This window comes from Mauremys reevesii, linkage group 27 (genome assembly GCF_016161935.1).
Source record: "Mauremys reevesii isolate NIE-2019 linkage group 27, ASM1616193v1, whole genome shotgun sequence".
NCBI lineage: Eukaryota > Metazoa > Chordata > Testudines > Geoemydidae > Mauremys > Mauremys reevesii.
In genome coordinates, this window is record NC_052649.1 from 530,172 (window position 1) to 553,788 (window position 23,617).

At 42.2% G+C, this 23,617-nt stretch overlaps 2 protein-coding genes across 10 annotated transcripts in view; one reads left to right on the top strand and one right to left on the bottom strand.

Annotated features, from left to right (window-relative positions):
• The window catches only part of MARCHF10 (membrane associated ring-CH-type finger 10), a 71,210-nt gene extending 48,430 nt beyond the window's left edge, over positions 1 to 22,780 (bottom strand). For 4 of the 6 annotated variants that reach the window (XR_005591637.1, XM_039516966.1, XM_039516962.1 and 1 more), the window contains exons 1-3: positions 19,750 to 19,971; positions 15,656 to 15,761; positions 12,419 to 12,574 (exon numbers count right to left, since the gene is read on the bottom strand). Coding sequence is in view for 5 of the 6 variants with exons in the window: in XM_039516966.1 (XP_039372900.1) it covers positions 12,419 to 12,574; positions 15,656 to 15,742 (243 nt within the window). In the remaining variant the exon portion in view is untranslated. Of the gene's footprint in view, positions 1 to 12,418; positions 12,575 to 15,655; positions 15,762 to 18,856; positions 18,991 to 19,749; positions 19,972 to 22,661 lie in introns of those variants that run through there. The other 2 variants (XM_039516964.1, XM_039516963.1) reach the window with 2 other exon arrangements.
• A 473-nt stretch (positions 22,781 to 23,253) lies between these two features.
• TANC2 (tetratricopeptide repeat, ankyrin repeat and coiled-coil containing 2) overlaps positions 23,254 to 23,617 on the top strand; it is a 631,662-nt gene continuing 631,298 nt past the window's right edge. For all 4 annotated transcript variants that reach the window (XM_039516554.1, XM_039516557.1, XM_039516556.1 and 1 more), the window contains exon 1: positions 23,254 to 23,433. The gene's annotated coding sequence lies outside the window, so the exon portion shown is untranslated. The remainder of the gene's footprint in view (positions 23,434 to 23,617) is intronic.

The following is a 23,617-nucleotide window of genomic DNA, read 5'->3' on the forward strand; positions in this document are numbered from 1 at the left end:
ACACTATTTTAGCACAAGGTGCAAGTTTGGAACATTACAGGGAGGAAGAAGTGGAATAAAAGTTAGCTTTTATACAGTTGTTTAAAAAATACTTATGCTCAGTAACTAGCTCAATCTGTAAACTTCAGCTAATGAATACAAATAATTGTTTTGCATGCATAGATTACAACATTAAAAAAGCCACAATATTCAGCTTTGAAGTGACTTTGATTATTTTCTCACAAACATTGCAATTTGCTTTCTTTTACTTTGATGTTTTTGTATGTTTATACAAACTGAGACCATAAAGTGTGTAAATTCTTCTAATCTCGTTGTCTATTTTAACATACTTAGTTTCACTATTTTAACTCCGCTGGGCTTTCAATCTGGAATGAAAAGCATAAATACAATTTTCAAAAGTCTAATACTAGGACACCAAAAAACAATCTGTCTCCTGAAGAGATTTATTTTAGGTTTAGTGCTCTGTTTAGGTGAAGGTTTTAAAATTTCAGCAGCAAATAAAACGAAATATAAAGGAAGCTGCTGTTTGTAAATAAAACCCTAAATCTCAGTTGATTCTTATATTCCAATACAAATTAGACAATTATTCTCCTGAATAAAGAAAAATCCCTATTGCCTTCCCACTGTTTCATCAGATATGTAGATTATAAAGATAGAAATATGAAATATATGACTTCATGGAAACAATCATTACATATGGGAGGCAGAAAAGGAGGCAAACATACGAACAAGCAAGAGCATGAACATAGTCTGCACTGGGGTCTGAAATACAAATGTATTAACTTTGATTCAGCTAGCAGGAGATAGATATTATTATAAAGTTTGGATAAAACCAAAGTATAAAACAGGCTTTTTTCATTTTCAAAGCCGCATAATAATTGCATTGACAAATACTGTTTGTAAGAAGTTTAAAAAACTACATATACTGTAGAGAAGATAAATCAGTAGACAGCTTTGTTCATTTGCATGCTAGTGAATTAGTTCAGTACTAGAGAAAAACTCATTAAATACACATGAATTTTTCTCATGGAACTGTGTATTAAATAATGAAAGCTACTGAATAATTACCAAACGGTTCAACATCCCACAAATAAAAAAAAACCCTGTAGTGTAAACTTTGATTTCAGATATTTACACAATGAACAGCTGCATCAATGTAATGGAAATATCCAATATAATAACTGAAATCTGCATCAGCCAATCTTTTGTTGCTTCAAAAGACTCTGGTCTATTCAAATAAAAATACAAAAGTCTTATGGCTTATCTGAAATGAACCTTGGAACCTTGTGAGATTCACTCCATACCAGTTAAATTGTAAGTGAAAATTGTAAGTGAAAATGAGTTTGAGAGTCTATGCCCAGTTTCCATTTATTCAGATCATAAAACCACTGTGAAATGTGACTAGGCTGGCAGTCCCTGCTCAACAAATGGTAATGTAGTACTTGGATTGAGCAGTGCAGGGAACCCTGCATAGAGTTAGTCCATACTAAGTCCGGTTCCCTCACTTTCATGATCATTAAGTTCACTCAATACAATGTGACAGGTTTCAGAGAGGTAGCCGTGTTAGTCTGTATCAGCAAAAACAATGAGGAGTCCTTGTGGCACCTTAGAGACTAACACATTTATTTGGGCATGAGCTTTCGTGGGCTAGCGCCCACTTCATCAGATGCATGGAGTGAAAAATACAGGAGCAGGTATAAATACATGAAAATATGTGAGTTGCCTTACCAAGTGTGAGGACAATCTAACCAGACAATTCAATTAACAGCAGGATACCAAGGGAAGAAAGAAAAGGAACAAAGAAAGTAACAGAATGCCATTAGCCGTCACCTACAGCCCCCAACTAAAACCTCTCCAGCGCATCATCAAGGATCTACAACCTATCCTGAAGGACGATCCTTCACTCTCACAGAGCTTGGGGGACAAGCCAGTCCTTGCTTACAGACAGCCCCCCAACCTGAAGCAACTACTCACCAGCAACTACACAACAAAATCACCAACCCAGGGACGAAACCCTACAACAAACCCCAGTGCCAACTCTGTCCACATATCTATTCAAGGAACACCATCATAGGATCTAACCACATCAGCCACACCATCAGGGGCTCGTTCACCTGCACATCTACCAATGGGATATATGCCATGTGCCAACAATGCCCCTCTACCATGTACATTGGCCAAGGTGGACAGTCTCTACGCAAAAAGAAAGACACAAATCTGACATCAAGAATCATAACATTCAAAAACCAGTAGGAGAACGCTTCAGTATCCCTGGTCACTCATCAACAGACCTAAAAGTGGCAATTCTTCAACAAAAAACTTCAAAAACAGACTCCAACATGAAACTGCAGAACTGGAATTAATTTGCAAACTGGACACCATCAAATTAGGCCTGAATAAAGACTGGGAGTGGTTGGGTCATTACAAAACCTAAACCTGATTTCCTCAATACTAATTTCCCCTTACTGTTACTCACACCTTCTTGTCAACTGTCTGAAATGGGCCACTCTCATTACTACTTCAAAAGTTATTTTTCCTCCCTTGGTATCCTGCTGTTAATTGAATTGTCCGGTTAGACTGTCCTCACACTTGGTAAGGCAACTCACATCTTTTCATGTATTTATACCTGCTCCTGTATTTTCCACTCCATGCGTCTGATGAGGTGGGTTGTAGCTCACGAAAGCTTATGCCCAAATAAATTTGTTAGTCTCTTAAGGTGCCACAAGGACTCCTTGTTGTTTTTACTCAATACAATTTTTCCCTCAGAGACTGAACTCTGTTTAGTACAATTCTACAAAATAAAAAGGGGAAATCTGAATGTTTAACTAAAAGAAATGAGATTTTCAGATAAAAACTGGTCTAACCAAAACAAGCTATTATCATTGACTCAAAATAGTCTTCATAAAGATTAGTGCCCTTATGAGAATAATTCTCACATTTTATTTGAGGATTTTGACTTTCTTGCTTTTTTTTAATTAAATCCAGTGACTTGAGCCTAAATACATTTGTCTGTAGATTGCAGCATGCAACTAGAACAAAATAAATCAGTTTGAATACCTTCTGTGTCTTCAATGGGGACTGAGCTATGAAACTATTTCTAAAGTCACGCTACTCACACAAATGCTCAGTGTTCAACCAATAGGGAGGACTACATGTGAGGAATAACAGAACAATCAGTTAATTTTCTAAAGTTTATAAAGACACTTTTGCAAGTATAATCTCAAAAAGAACAGGAGGACTTGTGGCACCTTAGAGACTAACACATTTATTTGAGCATAAGCTTTTGTGGGCTACAGCCCACTTCATCAGATGCATAAAATGGAACATATAGTAAGAAATGTATATACATACAGAGAACATGAAAAGGTGGAAGTAGCCATACCAACTGTAAGAGGCTAATTAATTAAAATGAGGTATTATCAGCAGGAGAAAAAAAACTTGATGGCCCATTTTAGACAGTTGACAAGAAGGTGTGAGGATACTTAACATGGGGAAACAGATTAAATATGTGTAATGACCCAGTCACTCCCAGTCTCTATTCAAACCCAAGTGAATGGTATCTAGTTTGCATATTAATTCAAACTCAGCAGTTTCTCGATGGAGTCTGTTTTTGAAGCTTCAAATGAGAAACTGCTGAGCTTGAATTAATATGCAAATTTGTTAGTCTCTAAGGTGCCACAAGTACTCCTGTTCTTTTTGCGGATACAGACTAGCACGGCTGCTACTCTGAAACCTGTAAGTATAATCTCAGTTTTACATGACTAAATACCATATCAATAGTTAGCTTCATGCATGGTGTTTTCAGTGAACCTTGTTCTGTCTCACTGCCTTACTTGTTCCCTCATCTGAATATACTAAGCAAAGAACCTCAGCATATCTGGGAACCATCTGAAGCATAGTTAAGTCTTGTCTCCAAAAGTTCAAATTATAATTGATTCCCACTCTTGGAGATTCTCAAATTCAGGGAAAGGGTGTAGGAGTATTAGTCGGAGGCTCATACCACAGAAAAAGCACAAAGTGTAACTTTCAAAGTTAACTCCAGGAGACAGAATTTTCTCAGGGTCCAGTCCAAGACTGTGGAACAAAGCAGGAACTAAAGACAACCATAAATCCTCACCACCTTCCACTCTAAGGGCAAGACATGCTGCTTTGACCTCACCTTCTCCTGTATAAACACATAGTAGCATGGACATTAAAAAATAAAAAACTAAAATCAAAACATTACGCTGCACACACAGTTCTCCTCCTGGGGTGAGGATGAGAAAAAGAATGAACCACATGTGACAAACATTGGTCATTTTGCTCAATGCACTACTTGAAAGTGCTCATATAATACAGAGATAAGGCAGTATAACAATCTCTGTGGAATAGACCTTGGTGAGTGAGCAGTGTGATCAAATCACACCAGAAAAATGTATCCTAAACAGAACACTGTTACTATAAAAATATTTTGTCACCCTAAAAAAGATATATAGGAAGGGGGAGAGTCAGGCACACCCAGACAAAACATGCCTTGACTGCAAAGTTTGAACTCTAGCTGAGTCCAAAAGTCAGAGCACTTTGTTCACAAAACAGGACAGTCTGAATGCTTCCCAGCTCAGAATAATAGTATCTGATTAGCTCTACATTTACCAACAGCATACGTATCAGGGAGTGACTGGGATGTGAATGTAATGACATGATTTGAGAATGGAATCAACCCCAGAAGAGAATATGGGATTTACTCTCTAGCCCTCACTTTTGCCTTGGTAGAATCCTTCCATATCTGACCTCCTACATGGACAAGATCTGTTCAGAGCACAGAAAGAAAAAAGTATTCTCAGTGGTTATTTCTCTTCTTAAGCATTTCATGTCCAATAGTCGTTATAGTGGGTTTTCCTTTGTCTTTTAGGAGCTTGGAGGAAGAGCAGATCTCTGACATTGGGCTTGGGTCCCATCTTTTGGAAACCCTACCCATAGTTGATAGTTTTCAGAACTAAATTTTAAGGTAGCAATAGTATTTATTCATGTAAAACTGAGATTACACTTGCAAAAGCGCCTTTGATAAACTTTAGAAAATTAACTGATTGTTCTATAATCCCTCACATGTATTCCTCCCTAAATGGGTCAAACTGCAGGATTGTGGGGACCAAGACAATAAATTCACAGGTAAGAATAATTTTTTTTCTTTTCTAGACCATTGCATGTCCAGCAATCTTTGCAAGGGATGCTCTGAACAGTGACTGTTTAGTGGGCCTAAAGGATATCTCTACGCTGCAGTGTAAGCCCAAGGTTTGAACTCAGGACCAAGCCTAACTCCCCTTCCATCTACACACAAATTGCCCTAACCCAGGTCTTGGTCCCAGGACCCCATTGGGGAGGAAGGTCTGAGCCTAAATTAAGCTGGGACTCAGGATCCAATCCCTATTGTTTTGTTGTGTAGATGCAGCCCTTCCAGACTTGTGCTCTGGGAATCCACCAAAAGTATCCCACAATCCCATGGGCTGACTTTCTTTGTCCTACGGACTATCAAGTTTAGTGGACAGTCAGCTTTTCCCATGCTGCAACAAGAAAAAAGGGCTACAGGGGCCATTTTTTTGGTGGGGGTGGGGAAGGGATTAGGAAATCTGGGATCTGAGTGGTGGGACTCAGAAATACATAATTCAGTGTAGATGCTGATGCCCCAGGTTGGGACCCAGGATTCAACAATTCCTAACCTGGGGTTACAAATGAGTGTATACACTCTAGCCCTACAGTAACAACCCCAGGGTCTGCTAACTTGAGTTGTACTAACCCTGGGCTTACATGGCAATGCAGACATTCCCAACGAGGAAGGGGTGCTAATTAGATAACTAACACATTTATTGCAAACCTCAGGGGTATGGTGTGTTACTGAGATAACACTTGTAGAACTTTCCTGCCAAAGCTTGAATATGCAGAGGACAGGATATCTACTTTGTAATGTCTTGAGTAAGTGTACTGAAGACCAAGTTGTTGACTTATACATTTTCTTGTATGATGCATTCAACCTTTCTGGCTACATAGATGCTGTTCTTCTGATTAAATGTGTAGTGATTTCAACAAGTGGGGTTACCTTATTAGCTTTGCAAGTCTTAGATGCATCTCTTAATCGCGTTTTCTTATTGAGGCTTTTAAGGACCTTTTTCCCTGCTCTGGATTGCTGGCTGGTAAAGCACTGGAAGGGATGTTGCCTTTCTTTAGACCTCAGTGCGATGCTGATATATATTTTGATTGCCCCGCTAATGTCTAGAACAGGGGTAGGCAACCTATGGCACGTGTGCCAAAGGTGGCACGCGAGCTGATTTTCAGTGGCACTCACACTGCCTGGGTCCTGGCCACTGGTCTGGAGGGCTCTGCATTTTAATTTAATTTTAAATGAAGCTCCTTAAACATTTTAAAAAGCTTATTTACTTTACATACAACAATAGTTTAGTTATATATTATAAACTTATAGAAAGAGACCTTCTGAAAACGTTAAAATGTATTACTGGCACGCGAAACCTTAAATTAGAGTGAATAAATGAAGACTCGGCACAGCACTTCTGAAAAGTTGCCGACCCCTGGTCTAGAATATACTACTTGGTCTCCTTGGGTACTTGGGACTCAGACAGAATTACAGCAGTACCACTACATTGTGTTATGGGAAACAAATGGACATTTGCTATGAAAAGCATCAGTTCTGAGAGCGATCTTACTCTGATGAAAGGTGCAGTACTATAGCTTCCTATATAACGCACCTATTTCTGAAACGCTCCTCCTGGAGTTGACAGCAAAGGAGACTGAATGTGAGAAAGCACAAAGACACTGACCTCCATTGCTGGAAGAAAAGGATAAAGGACTAGAGACCCAAGTAACAACCCTGCATTGCATCAGAGAAAATGTAGACTTCCTAGACAGAAGTTAGGATTTGGTACTGTGGGCACAGCATGCTGAAGAATCAGAGAGGGCAGTGCAGGGGGGACTGAAGAACAAGAAAGAAAGTTGGCAGCATGTGTCCTCCAGGAGAAGGAGGAGGACAACCAATGTACCCCCAACACAGATGGAGGTAAGCAACCACTTTCAAGCTATCTGCACATATACTACTGCTGAGAATGTCTTGGAAGAGTCATCTGAGGGAAGGGATCAGAAGGATACCCCGTTCCCCAGAAGAGATGGGATGCATTGTCCTAGAGATGAGGGTTCCATGACCACCACTCCCAAGAGGAGAAGAGTGGTGGTGCTCGGGGACTCCCTCTTAAGGGGGACAGAGTCATCCATCAGCTGTCCGGACCAGAAATCCCAAGAAGTATGCTGCTTACCTGAACTAGAATTCAGGATGTGACTGAGAGTCTGCTGAGATTCATCAATCCCTCAGACCACTACCCCTTCCTACTTATCCATGTGGGCACCAACGATACTGCAAAAAATGACTTTGAGAGGATCTCTGCAGACTACATGGCTTTGGGAAGAAGGATAAAAGAGTTTGGGACACCTGTTGAAGGAAAAGGCCTGAGCATGGACCATCGAATTGTGGAAGTAAATGCGTGGCTATGCAGGTGGTGTCGGCAAGAGGATTTTGGCTTCTTCAACAATGAGCTGATATTCCAGGAAAGAGGATTACTGTGCCGGGTGGGGCTCCATCTATCAAATGCCAGGAAAAACATCTCTGGACATCATCTGGCTAACCTGATAAGGAGAGCTTTAAATTAGTTCCTATGAGGGATAGTAACAAAAATCCAGCCAACATGCATCTAGGTTCAAGGAATGCAGACAAGGGAAGGAGGCTGATTTCTGGAGAAGGGTTTAGAAATCACAACTGCAGTAAAAAGGCAAAAAGAAAAGCAACAAGGCAGTCTGCAAAATCTCTTCAATGCCTGTATACAAATTCCAGGAGAATGGGGGACAAGCAGGATGAACTGGAAGGCCTGGTATATGAAGAAAATTGACTTAATTGGCCTCACAGAGACTTGGTGGGACAACTCCCATGATTGGAATACCCTCATTGAGGGATATAGCTTGTTCTGAAAGGATAGGTATGGGAAAAAAGGAGGCGGTCAGACAAAAAAGAAAGACCAAGAACGGCATGGGTCTGCTGCTCAATGGAGAACGTGAGCTGGTAACAGAGCATGATAGGGAGGCAGAGGGGCTCAATGCCTACTTTGCTTCAGTCTTCTCACAAAAAATAATATGTGAGCGGATGACTGTTATTGAAGTTACCATAGACAATAAAGGGGAAGGGATGCAGATCAGGATAAGTAAAGAACATGTCAGAGATCTTCTGACCAATTTGAATGAATTTGAATTAGTGGGGCTGGATGCTATTCATCTGAGAGTACTGAAGGAATTAGCTGAAGAAATCTTAGAGCCACTGGCAATAATATTTACAAACTCATGGATGATAGGAGAGGTCCTGGAAGACTGGAGAAGGGCTAACATAGTACCCATCTTTAAAAAGTGGGGAAAGGAGGAGCCAGGAAACTACAGACCAGTCAGCCTGACCTTGATACCTGGGAAGCTACTACAGCAATGTATAAAACATTCAATTTGTGAATACCTGGAGGATGAAGGGATAATCACTTTCAGACAACATAGCTTTACCAAGAACAAATAATACCAAATCAGCTTGATTTCCTTCTTTGACAGGGTAACTGATTTTGTGGATGAGGGAATGTGATGGACATAATTATACCTGGACGTCACCAAGGGTTTTGACACAGTCCCACATGACATTTTGATAAGTAAGCTGAAGAAATGCAAGCTCGACAGAACTACCATTAAGTGAATACATAATTAGTTGAACAACCACAGACAAAGAATAACTATTCATGGAATGATGTTGGATTGGAGGGAGGTCTCAAGTGGGTTCCACAGGGATCTGTTCTGTGTTCAGTGTTGTTTAATATCTTTATTAATGACCTGGATATAGCTACAGAATGCATACTGATCAAGTTTGCAGATGACACAAAACTAGGACGGGTTGCCAATACTTTGGAGGATAGAGCTAAAATTCAGAGGGATTTTGATAAATTGGAGAACTGGGCTATAGACAACAAAATGAAATTCAACAAAGACAAAACACAAATGCACAAATACAGAATGAGGGAAAAGGCTTGGCAGCAGCACTGCTAAGAAGGATTTGGGAGTTGTGGTGGATCACAGCCTCAACATGAGTCAGCAATGTGATGCAGTTTTAGGTTTCATTAACAGAGGCATAGCATGCAAGTCATGGGAGGTGATAGTACTGCTCTACTCAGTGCTAGTTAGGCCTCAGCTGGAGTACTGTGTCCAATTACGGTCACCAATGTATAGAAAGGATGTAGAGAAACTGGAAAGGATCCAAAGGCGAGGAACAAAAATGATCAAAGGTATGGAATGCAAGCCATATGAGCAAAGGCTGAAGGAAATGGGTATGTTTAGTTTGGAAAAGAGGAGATTAAGAAGGGATAGAATAGCGGTCTTTGGACACTTGAAAGTCTGACACAAAAAAGATGGAGAAAAGTTGTTCTCTTTTGCCACAGGGGGCCGGACAAGAGGCAGTGGGTTCAAACTCCAGCATAGCAGATTTAGATTAAATCTCGGGGAAAAACTTCCTAACTGTAAGAACAGTAGGACAATGGAACAGCATGCCTTGGGAGGCTGTGGAAACTTCTCCATTGGAGGTTTTTAAAAGGAGGCTGGAGAGCCATCTGTATGGATGATTTAGACACAACAAGTCCTGCATCTCGGCAGGGGGGTAGACTAGATGACCCTTGCAGTCCCTTCTAACCTTATGATTCTATGAGTCCGATGGCTCAAAAGGAGAGGTTTTCAGTGCTTACATTACGGATCCATGAGGGGAATCTGTGAATGATGATGATGATGCCACCCTCAAGAATTGATATACGTAAGTGTTGTAGTCCAGTGATCAGCCAAGGTCTTTTGCATCTGACCATGTTTGAGAGGGCTGAAACGTGTTTTTTGCGAATGTTTGATCTACTACCCATACGCAAGCTGAACTGCAAAAACTTCAACATGGAGTTCATTTTTGCTGATTGAGCTCATGTATGTTATTTATAACACCAATATATGATTTTTGCCCATATTTTCTATGCGCTGAGTTTGTTGACTTCTTCCTGGGAGACAGGAGCATTTCATTGACTTTTTTTGTGAGTATCTCAGGGAGATCAATTCCAACTTCCAGGCTGCTAGACATAGCAAGTTGGAGTTTGGGAGGACTACTTGCCCCTATATCAGAAAAAGTCTCTGATTTGAGACAGCACCACCACAGGTGGTATCTGTATTTGATCTAAGTTCAAGAACCACAGCATCATCACAGTCAGAAGCAACTATTATCACTGTGGCCCATTCTGCTGTGATCTTTTAATTTGTCTCTGCCAGGAATAAAATGGAAGGAAAGGCACTGGATCTCTCAGTTTGGTGAAAAACTTTGGGTTTTTCTCTTTGACTTACAGTCAAATAAAGCTATTTTCAGGGCTCCAAAGTTCGGTGTAATGCTTTTGAAAACCTCCCTGTTCAGGCACTATTGCCCTGGCTCTATCATCATTATGTCATGGAGGCTGCAAAGAGAGCCCTGCTGGGTATTGAAGAGATTAATTGAGCTCCGCAGGGCCACTACCAACAGTAAGCACAGGCAGGTAAGGTTAAAGCAGGACATAACCTGGAGACATATACTTGCTCCATAATCTCGGGAGGAACCCATGATGATGATTGTGCGTGAAAGGGACCTTGTGTTCACATGACAAATTTACTTATCCCATCTTAGAGACTTATAGTCTGAGAGACAGCAAAGTCTGGGGAACTGTTAGCAGGAGCTCTACATCCAATAAACTTTGAAAAAGCTATGTCGTGCTTTGCCAAATCCTGTATGCAGTTGTACAGTGTTTATAATGAGATCGCATAGTACAGCTGTTTTTTTTTTATGTCACATAACAGTAAATGTTAAAATAAACCAAAACAATAATTTTGGTAGGGATATAAACCATCGTGTTTCAGAGCTGGAGGAAACTTTCCTGGGAGCACATATCCCATATTTGCTACTGCATAGTTTTTTTGCACCTTCCTCCAAAGCAGCTAGGATTAACCACTCTCAGAGACAGATACTAAACTAGATGGCCCATGGGTCAGATCCAGTTCATCAGTTCCTATGTACCTAATGTTTTTTAATCTCTGTTCCATGTTGATATATTTTAAAAGGTTAATAGTATATATTTTTTAAAGTTTTTGAATTAACAAATCCATACTCCATCCCTGGCAAGGCATCTATCTGCAGCTCCCTGGCCCTTCAGCAGCTCCTCTTCACCTGCCTGGGAGTTGGGCATCCTTCAGCTTCACAGTCACCATGGCAATTACTGAATATATTTGTGTACAAGACAAACAGTTGATACACAAGTCAAAATGTATATATGTTGTCTAATAGGTCTGTATAGTCCAGTACTTAAAATGTTAATTAATTTGTGGAAAAAAATGAATCCACATAAAGTATTTGTTCTTTCTCTAGTGAGAGTACCTGTCCCTGGTAACCATCCATCTGCTGAGTCACTGGTTCCACATTAAAGGAGGCCACAGTATACTGTTATTCCAGTTATAGACTGTCATACTTTTTCACCCAAACGGCACAATTTAAACAGATATTAGGATTTTAGATTTGATGTGGGTCATGCTAGAAACAACATGCTCAAGCCAGATCAAAGCCATCCCCCCTCTGGTGATCAGTTAGTTCCAAGCCTGTACTGCAGAGATAACAGAAACAGCGGTCTTGCTTCTTGGGTTGGGGTGAACAGTGCACATTGCAGGCCCCTAAATGGTGGTAAAGGTGGCTTTATACCACAGTTGCTCTCCTCAGTTCCCTGAGCTTGGTGGAATCAAGCAGCCTCAGGGCTGCTCTAAGGGGCCACTGTGAGTGCTGGAGATATCCTGTACTAAGGCAATACCTAGCTGGCCCATTAGGCCAGCTTTAAAGCTCCTTTGTGCTGCTGTATTTACACAAAGCTGCTGCTTTATCAGGATCAAGGATTTGGCTCACTGTTTGAGGTATGGAAAGATTCCACAGACATGGATCTGATGGAAGAATTTAACGTTCGGTTTACTGAAAATCTCCTGAACACTGCCATGAAATTCACTATCACATTTTAAAAAAAATATGTAGTTATGGAACAGTGAGTAAATGTTACTTACCTTGCCCAGCATCCCTCTTAAAAAATGATTACATGTACGTCCATAATTTGACAGAAAAAAATAGTCACTGGAATGCAACACTCACAGGCTCAATGTAAAAGTAAATATTTTGACTGTTCCTCACCAATCATTTCCTATTAACTGCTTCCCTTTCTCCCTGGAATTTTATGCAGCAGCAGGAGACCATTACCCTGTAACAATATTCTGTTCCACTTGACTTTATCTTTTAAATTATCAAACCCTGTGTGACCTATAGTTTAAGTACCTGTCTGGTAACTGGTATGCCTGATATCCATGGTCTTTCATAACTGCGTGTAGCATAGATGGAAGATAGGGTTTTCTGCCTCTGTTCTTGCCTGGCATGTTGCTCTCGTTTCTTCTCAGTCTGTTCTCTATTCTGCTCCTGTCTTCTCAGGCAAGCCTAAGGAACAAAACACATTCTTTGTCTGGAATAAGAGAGATTTTTCCTTCTGAATAACTTGAGTCTTAATTCTAGCTACAGTCCACCTTGTCAAGACAATCTCATCTCCAATTGTTCTGTATTCACACCTGTCACAAAATACATCATAGGACGAAAGAATTAACCTATTGAATGTCTAAGCCTAACACTGATCGGAATAATTACCTGACCTGGGGCTTCAATAATCCTGGTAACTATCAACAACTAATAAACTGTGCAGCAGCTCATCAGACTCTGTGTGTGTATGTGTTCCTATGTCCTGTTCTCCCCCCCCCCCCACATGCACTCATCTATTTTAGGATTTTCTATGATGCCCATCACCATAGAATCAAAGCATTTCCCAAGTACATTAAATTTGCAGGGTGAGGTACTTAATGGAGTTCACAGAGATTTCTGCTCCTCTCCCCTCACTAATAAAGAAGCTCCTTTGGGGAAATGAAAGGTTTGGGGTTTTTTAATCATCATCCTTCTAGTTACTGTGGAAATGCTTGTGTCAAAAAGGAGGGTGTTGCAGTGTACTTGCAAAGAGGTCAGACCAATTAGTCTGATCCGACAGCCAAATCCTTTGAACTCAAAACACTTTACTACTTTACCCTGGTCTGCCAGTATGGAATGGCCACAGAGGCAATGGATCCTGCTGCCCAAGGATTCCCACTAAAAAGCTGGAATCCCCAGATGGTGTAGGCCTGGAACAGTGGTTTCTGCAACCCCTTCCTCCTAGCCCTTGGGGTAGGTATCATGGCTGGGAAAAACAGGATATAGTCACAGTGCCACTAAACTCTGTAGATCCCCTGCTACTAGAATGGCCTGTGAGACTGCTCTAATGTGGCCTGGGGCCAGGGCCTGCCAACCTAGGAATCTCATCAAACCAGGATTAGGGAGCACAGAGTGTATTAAAGGAACTGTTGCTCCCACCTTCCTAGGCTTATTTGAAGTGCAACTCAGCCAGTCCAGAAGATCTGAACCTATATCTTTTGCATCTCCAAGGCAAGGCCATGCATTATTGGAAGTGTGGTAGCTCACAAAACCACTAGTTTTGAGCAGAAGTTTTTAACCTTCAGGACACTTGAGACGTGTACTGTATACCAACCTACTTATGTCATTCTCAACCCTAATTCAGTTATGTCATGTTATAGAGTACACACACTGGAAAAACATTCTAAAAGCTGCATGGAACTATAAGTCCACTGAGAGTCTCGCAGGTAAAATATTGCTCAACTTAGATTGTATGCTTTTTAGAACAGGGATAGCCTTTTTGTCATATATTTGTACAGTGCTTACCACAAATAGGCCCTGGCCCATAATTGGGGCTCTTAGGTGCTACCACAATACAAATAAATAATTATGAATAGTAACTGAATATTTAAGAAAAAAATTAAGATCCTTATGCAGCAAAATACTTAAGCATGGGCTTAACTTTAAACATGCACTTAAGCCCATCCTATTCAGCAAAATGTTTAAGCATATACTTAAGTACTTTGCTGAATGGGACCTAGATCACTGCTTTATGTGAAAATTTCAAATTAACCTCAACTATGGAGGTTACAATAATAAAAAGCCACTTTAAAATATTCTCAACAAAATGTACTAGTAACACTGAAAATAAAACCAACAGCAGCAGAACTGCCAGCACCCTCTTTCTCAACATTTACAGCAACAGTGATAATATTCTCAAGTAAAGTGGGTTGCCCCACTTTACTTGAGAATTTTCACAGGGAAATTTTTCAAATGTAGCCCATTGGTATTGCTTCACATTCATCCTGATAGATAAATGAAAAATATGAATCCCATCTTTCAAGATACTGAGCACCACATGTCTACCACTGACATCAGGGAGAACTGAAGGTGCTCAATACATCACAAAGGTTCAGATCCTCAAAGGTATTCAGGTGCCTAACTTCCATTGAAATCAATGGAAGGTATGCAGCTAAATACATCTGAGGATCAGTAAGGTACTTAAACACATGCCTCACTTTAAGTATGTGAATAGAGTAATTCCATTGATTTCAACTACTCACATGTTTAAAGTTAGGCACTGAGTCAGAAGGGGTTAATAAGGGCCTATGAGCTCAATCAGCCTCACCCTGCTACACCTGCAGTATGTCTCAAGCCTGGAAAGGGTGAGTAGAAAATGGCTGAACTCAGCATAGATGGGGGCTGATTAGGAAGAAGAGCAAATCTCTCACTCTTGCTGAGTGAGAGAAACCTACATCATTCTAGCCAGGTGAGTTAGACTGCTGGTAGACAAAGCTTCTCTGCAGGAATGTAGGTAAACCTGCGCCACAGAGCATCCAAGGCAGTTGAGAAGGAAAGTGGGAGGAAATGTGTTTGCTCAGGGTTCTCTGGGCTGGTGGAGGGGCCTCAAGGGAGCAGAAATATTCCTGCTAAGTTAGGGAGTGCATGGCGAGAGGTACAGAGAAAACTCTTGTGCAGGAGAACCAACTGCATAAGGCAGTGGTCCCCAACGCGGTGCCCACGGGCACCATGGCGCCCGCGGGGGCATCTTAATGCGCCCGCATCCTGCCCCCCCGGGAGAGCACCCGCCGAAATGCCGCTGAAATTCGGCGGCATTTCGGCAGGGAAGCCTCTCGATGACGCCGCTTGTCGTCGACAAGTGACGTCAGCGAGAGGCGTCGCTCCTGAATTTCGGCGGGGATGCATCTTGATGACGTCGCTTGTCGACGGCAAGCGGCGTCATCGAGAGACGTCGCTGCCAAAATGCCGCCAAAATTCGGCAGCATTTCGGCGGATGCTCCACCGCCGCAGTGGTCCTTTGGCTGGCGCCCTCCTGCCAAAAAGGTTGGGGACCACTGGCATAAGGAGACTTCGTTTGAATGGCCTGAAAACATTCACTGATGAAATCTTACTGATTTCTACTCATATTAGAATATAAGATAAAATGTAAGTTCCCTAATTAGAAATATATATATTAAAACAGTAGCAATCAGCTGTTTAATCACCAGCTAATGTTCTACCCAACTGAAGGTAACTTTCAACAAATAATGAAATAGCTGACCAAAGTCTATTGCTTTTTGGGCGTACCTGATACTCTGAATCCATCTTGTGTTGCATTTCCCTCACATACTGAGCATCACTGATGAACTTCTGTCTTTCTCTGGAGTCGTACATTACAGTAGGTAAGCAGGACCTGCACATAAAGCAAGTATGTCTTCTTAAAGATCATTTTTTATCTCACTACTTCAGTTTTGCTCTGCTCTAATTGCCTTTTCTCTATGTGTTAATTACTAATGGTAGATAGAAGAGATGTTCCTGTTTAAAGAAAGTCCTGCCATGCTGGCATTCTTACAGCCTTTCTTTACTAATTACAGAGTACCCAACCACCATGAATGAACTCGTTCTGATCATTAACAGGAAATCGGCCCAAACTTGCTGCACGGTGATCTGGTACAGCAGTAGTAGTATAGATAGCAACAAGGAATCTGATATAGGTAAATTATTTATTAATGTAGAATTGTATGAATCCAAGACATATTAAGGACAGAAAGCTTAAATTAGTTGTCTCCTGTGCAATTACTAGAGGCTAATGATTATTTCTCAAATCTGTACTGAACTGTAATACTGGAGCCTGATTCTGCAATGTGCAACTGCCAATGTGCTCAACACCATGCAGGAGGTTATTAGCACCTTGTAGGACTGGGCCCAGTATTGAATCCACTATTCCACCTGCCAGTGTACATTCAGGCAGCAGAGGATACAAAGGTGCACGGATTTGTATGACTATATGAGAGAGAATTAAAGTTGAAGCTGAAAAGCACCGTTAAGGAGTTGCTAGAAAAGACTCCTTTACTTTTCATAATTCTCATCCTGCCTCAGTTTGGCATATAACCTGACAGAATTTTTGCTCATACTTATGGTTCTCATATTACATTAAACTGTAATAAATTTGCCATAGTAGTAACTTTCTGTAACTTTTAGAAATGCCTCTGCACATAACTGGATTACTGCTGTATGGAAAACCAGGAAAAATATACAGCATTTTTTATTAGATATCTTAATCTATCACCTGAGAAAAAGGAGCTTAGTGGCAGCATTGTACAAAAATGCGAGGGAGAAATATATACCTTTAATGCTAATATTTCCTGGGTTCTGGATGCCTCAGTTGCAGCCTTACCAGTTTATAATCATAGGAGGAACAAGAAGATGGTAAGGTGATGCCATGGCCCTAGCTATCCCTAGCAGACAAGAGATACAGGGGAGTGCAGGCTGCACCATCCAGAAGGCCACTTGGAGATGGTCTGTCCCTAAGACCCAGTCCTCCCCTAAACTCTCCCTGCCTACAGAGGCCATATGTCTGAATTTCACTGTGACAATTCCCAGTTTTTCTTCTGACTTTCAGGATACCTAAAATGGCCTGGTTTTGTTTTGTTTTTTCCCCAAAAATGTGTTTTTGAAGTACAAAGTGTTTGTTCAAAGCATATTGCTATATCGATTGTAAAATGTGTGGTCCTGTTTCACCCTCATCATGTAGTGAACATGCATTTTATGGCAACCATTATTCAGGGCCAAAGCTTATCATAACATGTCGGGCAACACCACTACAGTATGAATACAATGGTTTGATGATCCAGTCTAATCAGAGCAAAGCCAGATGCTTGGACTCCTCTGGGAAGGTTGAGAAGGGAGAGGATGTGTACCTGATACCTGTTCTGTCCCTCCTTCCTGTGGTTCCCAGAAACATACAGAAATTGTTATAAAAGTCTAGTGCCTATGGTTTCATATCATTATACCATGAGTATGAAACTGCATCACCTATATGAATATCAATTTGAGGCCCCTAAAAATTGCTAACACAAAAACATCTTTTTATTTTTTTAAATATGATCATCATAGCTCTGCCGCACCTCACACCCCACTTAGGATTGCACCATAAAGACGTAATCTATACTGAAGTGCTTAGGAGCCCTTCTCCAATGTGTTTGCATCTTGCAAGGTCTGCAGGAGCTCTTCTCCCAGCTTTGTATGTCATTACTGCACCATTTTCACTCAAAAAAATCACCTTCAGCCAGAATCCATGTATGAAAAAATATCATCATCCTCAAAGGCTAAAGTTTCTGAAAGAGTCCTTGAAAACACAGGTCTAGAACTGAAAATTGTTATTGGTCCCAGTCCTGCTGAAAGAAGCCTTATTAATCTCTAACATTCGTTAACCACACAGGAGAGAACATATTTTAATTTATATTTAAAAGAAGTTGAATAATCATGTCTGATGGTCACCACGAATGGCATCTCAAAGCGCAGAGGAAAATTATTACTACAGCAAGGCCTAGCAGTCTCAATTCACATTGGAACTCCATTTATGCTAGTTGCTATTCAGATATCTAATGAGATACAGTCCCTGTATCAAAGAGCTTGCTTACACTTTACAGTAGGAGAGAAACAGAGGCACAAAGAGGTAAAATGCCTTGCCTAAGGTCACAAGGCAAGTCAGTTACAGAGCCAGCACAGGAAACAAGGTCTCCTGATTTCCAGTCTAGTTTCCCTTACCCATTGGACCATGCTACCTCCCAAATTTATCCAGAAACATAAACTACTTCAAACTAATAATAAAAATGCAGTAATGTAAGAGAAGATCATACTGACTTGGTCTAAATGAGCAGTGTACACATTTCTAGAGGGCATGTATGCTCATCACCCTGTACAAAGAGCTGCATTCAAGACATCAGCGAAAATGATCTGAGGTAAATTAATGGAGAATTAGTGAGAGAAATCAGTGATAGCTACAGAAAGCTCATAGACCATTAAGCAAGATGCAGTCATCTCTTGCAGAAAGTATGTGAGACAAAGTTTTTCTTGAACAATCACAGAAGCCTGAGGAAATGACAAAGGCAAACAAGGTTCCTCAAATAGAAAATGGATGTCCTGAAAATAGAAATGAAGTTCAAATACTCAGTTCAGAGATGATCAGGGACATCAAGAATCCTAACAACTGTGGGTCAGGCAGCAGCCACCGTGAACCTGCTGTCTTGCTGCCTAACCCATTTAGCATCTGTCAAGAGAAAAGAACAATAACCTTGACTGTTGCCAGGTTCAGCTAAGAAGATGAACAACCGTCAACTGTTTGATGTTTGAGAATGTCAGATAGACATGCTAAAAGCACCAAAAGGTTTTGGAGATATATATTAAGTTAATTAAAAGTAATGCTACTTCTTTCAGAAGAGTTGACAGATGTCATCAAATAAGGCAGGCAAAGAATGTGTGGAGTCCAGACAATAAATTATATACCTGTAAATCTTGTTCTGTGTCAGGTATTATGTATTCTTGTTAACATTTTGTGTGGTCCATCACATACAATAAGCACAGGCAGTCTGTGAGAACATCTCAGATATACCAATCTATGCAAGTTTCACTCTCAAGATTCCCATGATGTCACGAAAACCTCATAATGTGCATATATGCATTGTTTCACTCTGTATAATTGATAAACTGTAAAGTGGCCCATGCAAAATGAAATTGAATGTCTGTCTGCTAGGACCTAGACAAGAAGCATCACAATGTATGGCACTAACTGGTTCTCTGTCGGCAATCTCAGAAAAGAAACCAAGCATTTAGGGCTCATCTAAACACAAAACTTAATCCAGAATAAAGTAGGGTAGGAATTTAAAGCAGAACAGCTATTTCTAATAAAATCCATATGTGGATGCTTTCGTTTTGGAATATGAGTGCCTTGTTCTGAATTAACTCTAATCTGTGGAATTAATCCAGAATAAGGATGCACACACAGAATCAATGAGAAAGTTATTCAGGAATAATTCCCTATGTTGAGAAATCCTCTGTGTAGAGAAGCTGTAACTGAGCTACAGAGAACAGACCTATCTTTTCATTCCTACAGATCAAGGCTGAAGTAGGTTGGGAGGACAGAGTGGAGGAATTTAAACTAATGTTGCCCGTGCCTTATATTTTCAGTAATTAAAAAGGAGATGTTCAGGGCCTTTTACAAGCATTAATAGTCCCACACAAATCAGTGATGATTTTTACGAACTATAAAAAGGATACAGGGATTTATTTTCATGAGATAATGGTGAATTTATCAGAAATAAGGACATACTTGCTAACTGTAAATAAATTTCATATTCTCAGTTATTACAAATGACATTTTAACTTTGACAGCTCCTCACCTTTGAAATTGTCTCTCAATTTAAGATGCACTCACTGCTGTATTCACTGCAGCTATTGGTTCCTGATGGTACTATAGTGGGCTGTATTAATTCTCTGAAGGTAAGTCCTGCTCACAATTAATAGGAGAAGGGAAGGAAGAAGGGAAAAGGGGAGGGGAAGGAAGAGGAAAGGAAGGGGCATGGGAAGATAGAGAAGTGGGAAAGGGAATGCAAAGCCAGGAGCCATGGTTCTCTCCTATAAACATTCCGTTTACCTAGGCATTTTCAATGACTTAATATTCTAAGAACGCTGACACAAACAGTGAGAATATTTTTCCCAGCAGAATACCTGAGGTCATTCTGCTGGAGTTATTCTCCAGGGGCCAAATTCAGCTTTTACACCACTATAAAGCCAGTCACTCTGCTGAAGTTAATCTGGATTTATAATAGTGGTAATGAGAGCAGAAGTTAGCTCAGCTATTATCTTTGTCTGCATCTTCTGCAGGCCTGTGACTAAGTGAGAATTTCAGCTTTCATTTAAAAAAAATCAAGAACACTTTTTTTTGGCTTTACAGTTGTGGATGAAAGAGTTTGAAAACGTGACAAAAGCATATCCTAAATGCTCAGAAACCATACGGGAAATAAAAAGACCACCACTTTTTTCTTTTAATTTCATAATTTTTAAACCAATCTTATGGTCTTTGGGTCCTAATATGATTTTTCTGGGGTATCAGTACTGGGTATTAATATTTCTGTTAGGAGAAGGGAAACCACACAGATCTGACGGCTGCATAATCACATAAATAGTACACTGCATTATGTCGGTGGGGGGTTGTTTGTTTGACTATATTTATTCATTTTATTTCATATATATTCTAAGCCTGCAACCCCTTACGTTGGAGCAAATGGAACTGCTCACATCAGTATGAACTATTGCATGAGTAAGGGTTTGTATTGTGCCTATCACACTCTTCATTCTGCAGCTGGGACACTGTACTAAAAGAAATTAAAATATTGTGAAACCTGTGCTAACCATCACCTGTCCTAATGCCAAATCTCTGCAGAAGTTCCTCCATATTAATCACTTCGTATTATGCAGCCATCTGTTACAACATCCAGAAATGTGGCAGACCCTTGGGAGGGGCAGTATAAATAGTCTTCACTTTAATAGTAGACTAGGTTAATGATAAAGGAAAAAGAAACCCAGATTGGGTAGAGAGAAGTAGGAGGCAAATTCATGGGAAAATTACCGAACACTAAGAACCAGTGTCAGGCTTGAGTAGACACAAATGAGACAACAGCTCCAGCCTTCTAAGGTGATAAGTACTCTTGGTAGCATTTATACTAACATACGACTGGAAAGCTCCCGGGTCGTCATTGAGCCCAGTCCCCTGCTAGCTGAGGCAACCCCAGCATACAATTCCATTCATAAACTTATCAAGTTTCATCTTAAAATAAGTTAGGTTGTTTGCCTCCACTGCTGTTGGAAAGCTGTTTCAGAACACCACACTTCTTCCTTTCATATTCTTTTGGGTGACCCCCCCCCACCCAGCAGTGTGCATCCCACATTGCATAAAAAGCCCTAGCCTGCACCCCAAATCAAATGTCCCTCTCCCAGCACATATAACATTTTGGATGACCCCTGTTACTGCCTCCTCAGATGAACTCACACTGTCAATGACCCTCCCATGTCTTAGATCAGGGGTAGGCAACCTATGATACGCATGCCGAAGGCAGCACATAAGCTGATTTTCAGTGGCACTCACAAGGTCCTGGCCACTGGTCGGGGGGGCTCTGCATTTTAATTTAATTTTAAATGAAGTTTCTTAAACATTTTAAAAACCTTATTTACTTTACATACAACAATAGTTTAGTTATATATTATAGACTTATAGAAAGAGATCATCTAAAAACATTAAAATGTATTACTGGCCCGCAAAACCTTAAATTAGAGTGAATAAATGAAGACTTGGCACACCACTTCTGAAAGGTTGCCAACCCCTCTCTTAGATGTTCCCTGTACTTTTTTCAGCTGAGTGTATTTTGAACATTTGGATGCAGGATAGGAAGCTAGATGAGGCCTCCCACCGAAGGGCAGTGCTTTGGGAGTGGGGATTTACCTGGCTTTACCAACATACCTTTGAATAGTGCAGAAATCCTCCCCTGGAGACACCTTGGGGGGGGGGGGGAGATAGGGCAGGGGGGTTATTTGCTACACTAATGGAGCATGAAAGCTAGTTCCTGGGAACGCTCCCCTAGGAATGAGTGGTGGGTTTCCCCTCCCTGAGGATGGGGGGAATGCTATGGAGGCTTCCCCTGTGGGAGGATCAGGGGGCTCTGCTCATGTGAGAGGATGCTGGGGGGGGTTCATCCCTAGAGATGGTGGGGAGAGATCTCCCTCTAATGGAGGTGCTGGGGCATGCTCCATTGAGAAAGGGGTGTTTTGGGAGATCACTCCCCTATGAGGAGGAGGTGTCTTCCCAAATGGGGTTAACTGTGGGGTGTCTCCTCTCTGAGGCACTGAGGGAAGCGTTGCTCCCTGGGGTGGGTGGAGGGGTTGCTGGAGCACTCCCTTGGGAGTGTGCACTTATCAGGGTGCCCTGAAATGGGGAACAGGCCTGGTGGGGTCTTTTAGGAGGTCCCCCCCAGGAAGTGCAGGCAGGGTCCTCCCTGACGGGGTAGCTGGGGCCCAAGGGATGGGGGGGTTAGGCAGGCTCCCCCAGGGGCTGAAGATGGGGTCTCCCCAGTGGGAGGGGTTCGGGGGTGTTTGGAAGGTTTGACCCCCGGGAGGCAAGGGCGGGGTCTCCCCGCTGGGGTGGGGGTGTTTGGGAGGTTGCCCGCCGCCCCCCCGGAGGGTGAATTCAGGGGGGTGTTTGGGGCGCGCCCCCCAGCTGGGGGCGCTGCCGGAGAGGAGCGGGCTCCCCGCCGCTCACCTCGCGAGGCCTTCGCCAGCTCGTCCCTCTGCCAGGCCGGCGTCTGGCTGTTCCCAAGGCAACCGCGCCGGCCTGCCGGCTGCGGCGCGCGCCGCTCGGGGGCGGGCTGGGGGAAGCGAGCGCGCGCCTGCGGCCGGGGCCAATCACCGGGGAGCGAGCGGGCCTAGTCGCCTGCGGGAAGCTGGAGGGGGAAGTGGGGAGGGGTAGAGGGAAGGGAATGGGAGAGAGGATGGGGGGAGGGCAGAGAGAAGGGGAATGGGAGAGGGGCTGGAGGAGGGTGGAGAGAAGGGGAATGGGAGAGTGGGAGGGGCAGAGAGAAGGGGGAAGGGGATGGGAGAGGGGATGGGGGAGGGCAGAGAGAAGGGGAATGGGAGAGTGGGAGGGGCAGAGAGAAGGGGGAAGGGAATGGGAGAGGGGATGGGGGAGGGCAGAGAGAAGGGGAATGGGAGAGTGGGAGGGGCAGAGAGAAGGGGGAAGGGAATGGGAGAGCAGATAGAGGAGGAGTAGGGCAAATACAGGCAGAAAGTTGGGCTTCAAGGAGTGGGGGTGGCAGAAAGTGGAGTGGGGGTGGCCCGTGCCCCAGTCACAGGATCCTGGGGTGCCACGGTGAGGCACTGGAGTTGGGGCCTGGTTAGAGCCGGACAACTAACTGATTTTCTGGTTCGCTGGCAGTTCTGACAAATCAAAACAAAAATTCCCTTCCTGTTCAGCCACAACTGAGATGGTTTTGGAATTTTCAGCAGCTCAAAAAGTCATCGAAGTTTCGTTTTAGGTACGTTCAGTAAAAGGAAATGAAGGGCTAGATTCACAAACCTAGGGCTGGCGATGGCCCCCTTCTAACTATTAGCCCAGTAGTTAGAGCACTCATGCAGGCTCTGGGAGGCCCAAGTTTGAATTTCCCCTCCAGAGTAGGGACTGGAAGCCAGGTGTCCCTCCTCCAGTGCCCTCAGTACCAG